Below are 5,531 nucleotides of genomic sequence, written 5' to 3' on the forward strand. Positions count from 1 at the left end.
ATGTAAATATATACAGTTTTTATGTCTTTTCTTACGTAAGCACAGTGTAATAGTGACATTTCCCACATTTTTCATTTTATTAAAAAAATTAAATATAAACTATTCACAAGGAACGTTATAATAAAGTGCACTGTGAGGGAAATAAATTCATAATAAATATTTTAAAAATAAAGATAAAAACAGAATATGAAAAAAAGTAATAAGTACGAAACGCACGAACGGAACTATGTCATGAAGAACGTTTCCACCCGGTCTGTACACACTGTGACACAAAGCACTTCCTCCATGCGTAGTTTTCGGTGAAATGAACTCAGTTACGTGTTTTTAAGAGCTTTAACGCCAAAGTCTTTTATTGTAATAACGTGGCAGTGGGCTGTTGTGTTGTGTCCAGAATGGCGGCGGACGTGTCCAAACACTAGTGTGTAACACACCGGGAGTTTCCCTTCATTTGTAGCAGGTAGGAAGGTCGGCTTTAACAGCACGCGACACGATAACATTCACTACACAGCGATGAGCGATGAACGTGGAGCTACAGACCCCAGCGCCAAACTCTAAAAAAATCCCTAAAACTCGTGTTTAGAGCTAAAACATGAATAATGGAGCGGTTTTGGAAGTGTTTTAATTTGGGGCCGAATTACAAAATTGGATTAGGCAATTTATTAAACATCATCAGCTGTGTTCTCATATGCGTATGTATGTAGCAAATAAAGAAAGCTGTAGATAATATACATTTGCTATTGAGTCTTGTTATAGGAGACTGAATTGTAAGCAGTTTTACTTTGGTGTTTCAGAAAGAAAAAGTTTAGGATATATTAAAACAAAAACAACTTTGTATTTTCCCCAGTGAAGCTACACACAGACTGATAACACTGTGGTGTAGGAGCACTGTTATTGCTGCATAATTTAGAAGAATATTCACAATTATCTGTGAGTGGGAGAAACTGTTCCCACAAGTCTCCTTCCACATGAATAAACATGGGCACATTCAGACCGCTGTGGAACTGCTGGTTATTACACAGTTGTAGAAAAGCAGCTCTGTATTAGATTATAAAACCGATGAGTTGCAGGCACAGGTGGATCTCAGGGTTTTAACCACTGACAGGAAGTGAAAGACAAAGTTGCTGGATTTGCTGATCAGAGTTCTGTGTCTTTTTAATTATTCCATCTCATTAGGAACTCATCAGGAGCTTCCATGGAGGGTTTGGAGGAGAAGCTTAAAGTTCTGTCCATCGCTAGGCGGTCCTGTCCGGAGGAACCCACCTACCTGCTGGATGTTGCCTTGCAGCCAAGTGGCCTTCTGGCGGTGTCCTGCTCCAACTTCACCATCCACCTGCACAACAAGGACACTTTGAAGCAAGTGGGAGAGTATCAAGGCCACAATGGGCGGCTCTGCGGGGTCACATTTGGCCACACCTCCTCTGACCTCCTGTACTCCGGTTCTGCTGACGGGACGGTCCGCGTGTGGGACGTCCGCCAACCCGGGACGGAGGCAGCCCAGAAGTTTAAAAGCGATCCAGCGCACTGTTACTGCAGCTTCGACCTGAGCTGCAGTGACATGCTCCTGTGTGCCGGCACTGAGCAAGTGGACAGCGAGGACAGCTTCCTCATTTTCTGGGATTCCAGGAAACCGGCAGGTGGGCTTCTTGGGGTATACTCTGAGTCGCACAGCGATGACATCACACAGGTGCGCTTCCATCCCCGGGATAAGGACCGCCTGGCTTCGGGCTCCACAGATGGCCTTGTTAATGTTTTCGACCTCAGCCGGGGGGCGGAGGAGGATGCGCTGCTCGCCACCTGCAACAGCGACTCATCAGCGAGCTCAGTGTGCTGGTCCGGGGCCAACTACACCCAGCTGCTGTGCCTCAGCCACGATGAGGGGCTGCACCTGTGGGATTTGGGCCAGCTGGATACAGATGAGCCTCTCACCATCTTCAGCACCTCCGACGCTCGCAGCCTGACTCTACTGGCTGACGGGCGAGGCGTGGACTACCTGGTGGGGGGGCGGTGGCTAGAGGACACCCAAAAGCTGCTGGTGGTCGGCGGGAAGAACAACGGAGACCTCCACCTGATGGAGTGTGACGCCAGGGGTCTTCATCTGCTCAGGAGCCTAGAGGGTGGCCACGCCTCCACGGTGCGCTGCTTCCTGTGGGATGCAGCAGAGGAGGCGTTGTTCACCGGGGGGGAGGATGCACAGCTTCTGCTGTGGAAACCGGGTGGAGAGGAGCTCACACCAGGGAAAAGGGAGTCTATGAAGAGCGAGTCAGCTCTAAGACTCAAATCCAGACCTCATAAAAAACACGGCTACCACAGAGAAAAGAAGACGGCGTAGCAGAGGAACAAAGTGAACCTGACTGAAGCAGCCCTGTGTCCTACAATTTAAAGCAGCTCAGCTGCTGACGACGATGTCAGTAAGCAGATGAAATGGTGTTCATCTTTGCCTCAGCTGTTGATAGATGCTGTTGTTTTTACTGTGCAGTTCTGTTTACAAGCAAAACATATTCTTGTGTGTCATAGCAGCCTGAATGTGGACCTTTTTAGTGTTTACAAAGAAACCAGCTTGCAGGAAAATTGCGACCAGGTGACTTTGAAAGGCAAATTGTATTTTAGTCTTTGATAAAGATCTGGTGGCCCCAGCTAACAAACAGGGCAAGTATTTTAATATGAAGAGAGCTGTGTGTGTTTAATAAAAACTTTGGCATGCTGTGTGACTGCACCACAACAATCAGTCTTTATAGTTATTATATTTGTAGCACACAGGACTGGAGCATTTCTCTAGAAGCACATCTCAGTTTTTAGGCTACAATTGCTGTTCCAGCACATCACCAGCCACCATCCTGAGAGCTCTGGACAGCCTTAGTTCTCTTTGGCTGGACATTTTCCACTGATTGGTTTAGTGATTTATGTTCATTGAATCATAAAAGCAGCTTTTCATGTCTGTATTCTCACATTCATCTGTCCTGTGCCCTATGTGCTTGCTTACATCTGATGTTTTCCAGAAAGCGACACAAAGCGGACGAGGAGACGTCACTGTTTGCTGGTATCATAATCGTATGCTGCTGGGATTCACATTCATTGCCACCCTTGCTCTTTTGTAGCTACTTGACAGGTGTCACTCATGTTTTAGACTAGAAATGATTTGTCAATTAATAGAATAGTTAATCAACCAAAAATGACTAGAATTTAAAACTAGCTCCAGTGTCAGCTCCTGACATGGTACTCTTGGGGACAGAGGACCCTCCCACCTGCTGTTTAAAATTTTCGTTTGACTTAAAAGAAGAGGAGTTAAAACAGCTTGTTTGAGACAGATGAGAGAAATAAGCATTATTCTAACACTGGAACCATGCAAAGCTACTCAAGCAAAGTCGAGTATAAAAATCTGGAGCTGGAAATGAGCAGGAAGTGTCCAGTTTCTGTAAAAAACAATGCATCAGATTTTCAGCTGTTTTTGATTCATTTTGCTGTATCGCAATCGATGGTTGGGCAATACAGGACTTTTTATGATTTCTCAGCTTTGAAATGTTGATGTGGGTGTTTGTTTTACATGGATCAAATGATCAATCAATGAATTTAAAAAAGAAGTAATAATCCGCAACCCTGCTTGGCATATTCTCACATTTACTACTACTAATAAACAGCATATCACTGCCAGTCTACTGACACTGAGCATTGACATGATTGAGTCTCTGGTTGATCAAACCCACAATGAGAGCTATTTAGGCCTACCCCCCAGTAAGGTCAGAAATGAGCAGAATAACTACAAGAAAAGTAAACTGTAGTAAAGTAAAGTTGCCCAGATTATCTTCCAACACCATTGTAGCACATATTTAAGGGTTTCCATGGCAGAATACTGGTAAAAAGTGGCACAGATGTGGCGCAGTCAATAGTAAATAAGATCCTTCTCAAATGGCAGCAAGTGGAATAACTAGACTGGCAGTGCAAGTGTCTGTGTGTGTGTTTAATTCTAGCCAGTGGAGTCATGCGGTGAATCTCATTCACATTAGCGATCATTGCGGTGACTCAGGCTTCATCTTTGCATTCTTTTAACCATTCATTACTCTATGAATTTTTTGCAGTGTGAAAACATCAGCTGAGTCATTACATTCTATTAGTAAATACAGACAGACAAAACAAAGACGAGTCTTTTTGGAGTCTCACTCTGGAAGCTAAATGATATTTACATGTAAAAGGAAAGAAAAAGCTATCCAAATTTGGTGTACCTAATGTACTCAGTTTCAGAGAGGACTTCACATCCTGTTTTTTACTATAAATGTTTGGTACCTTAATGTGAAGTTTTCACAGGACTCTGTGGAAACTAAGTACACCCTCACTGCTTCCACAGGATTTAAGAGGGTAAGTAGCAGCCACATGCTGCTGATCAGATGCACTCGATTAACTGATCATCAGAAAGCGTGAGCAGCCCTGTAACAGCAGAGGTTTTGGCGGTTTTAGCTGTGCATTAACATAATCCCACAATCTTCCCAGAAGTGGACATCACAGCAAATTCACCCCAGGGTCAGACTGTGCAACGTGAAGAGAAATGACAAAAACCCCCAAGAGCCACAGCTCAGAGTCTGCAGGCCCAGACAAGTTAAACGTTAAAGTTCATGACAGCACAATTAGCAAATACTGAACAAGTATGTCTTGTTTGCAAGGGTTGCTAGGAGAAAGCCTCTTCTCTCAAAACAGAACATGGCAGCGTGGCTAAAGTTTGTCAAGTTGCATCTGAACAAACCACAAGACTTCTGGAGCAACATCCTTTGGACAGACGAGAGGAGAGGGGAGATGTTTGGCCAAAATGTACACAGCCTTGTACCAGCATATCAGCACAAATGCTAATAATAAAGCACAGGGTGATGACCTGGGCTAGTTTTGCAGCTGCAGGACCCGTCCACCTTGCAGTCACCGACTCGACCACAACTTCCTCTGTACACAAAGTTTTCTTAAGTCAAATGTTAGGTCATCTGTCCAACAGATTGGCTGCAAGGGTATGGTCCAACAGGACAGTAATTCCAAACACAGCAGCAGATCTACAAGAGAATATCTGAAAAAGGAAAGCATCAAGCTGACTGAAATGCTGGACCTTAAGTAGGCTCAGTATAAACGAATGCCCAATGAACTGAAACAACATTTTGAAGACGACTGGGTAAAATTCCTCTACAATGATGTGAAAGACTGATAAAGTCATTAAAGCCATAAAGAGCTATTTCTGTTAACATTGGTTCTACGAGCTACTCAGTCACAGGTTTTTTAAACGACTGCAAAGCCCCAGGAAAACTGACTTCTTCACATCTGTATATATATATAATTGCACAGAAAAGAGTAAACTTAAACTGCAGATATTACTGAAAGACAGTGATGGAGCCACACAGTTTTTATAGAGTGACCACAATGAGACCATTACTGAGAATGGGGTGATGGAGAAACATCATCTTTTCTTTTAAATATCTGTTTATATTCTTGATAAGTCACTGTATGCCTAACTGCTCATTTTTGGTCACCCACATGATTATTTGTTCACTCATATGATAACC

The 5,531-nt window shown here is 43.7% G+C and overlaps 1 protein-coding gene across 1 annotated transcript; it reads left to right on the forward strand.

Moving 5' to 3' along the window:
* Nucleotides 1-274: 274 nt before the first annotated feature.
* Nucleotides 275-2,935, forward strand: wdr89 (WD repeat domain 89). The gene is made up of 2 exons (XM_085392331.1): nt 275-457; nt 1,174-2,935. The coding sequence occupies exon 2, from the start codon at nt 1,193-1,195 to the stop codon at nt 2,327-2,329; it is 1,137 nt and encodes a 378-aa protein (XP_085248457.1). The 5' UTR covers nt 275-457; nt 1,174-1,192; the 3' UTR covers nt 2,330-2,935.
* The last annotated feature ends 2,596 nt before the right edge of the window (nt 2,936-5,531 follow it).

The sequence above is a fragment of the Rhamphochromis longiceps genome, linkage group LG19, assembly GCF_057381845.1.
Source record: "Rhamphochromis longiceps isolate RC_006_pf linkage group LG19, R_longiceps_female_GT1.1, whole genome shotgun sequence".
In the NCBI taxonomy this organism is placed as follows: domain Eukaryota; kingdom Metazoa; phylum Chordata; class Actinopteri; order Cichliformes; family Cichlidae; genus Rhamphochromis; species Rhamphochromis longiceps.

What these genes read in the sequence shown, in the direction of transcription:
- wdr89 (XM_085392331.1), top strand. Translation starts at nt 1,193, where the DNA reads ATGGAGGGTTTGGAGGAGAAGCTTAAAGTTCTGTCCATCGCTAGGCGG.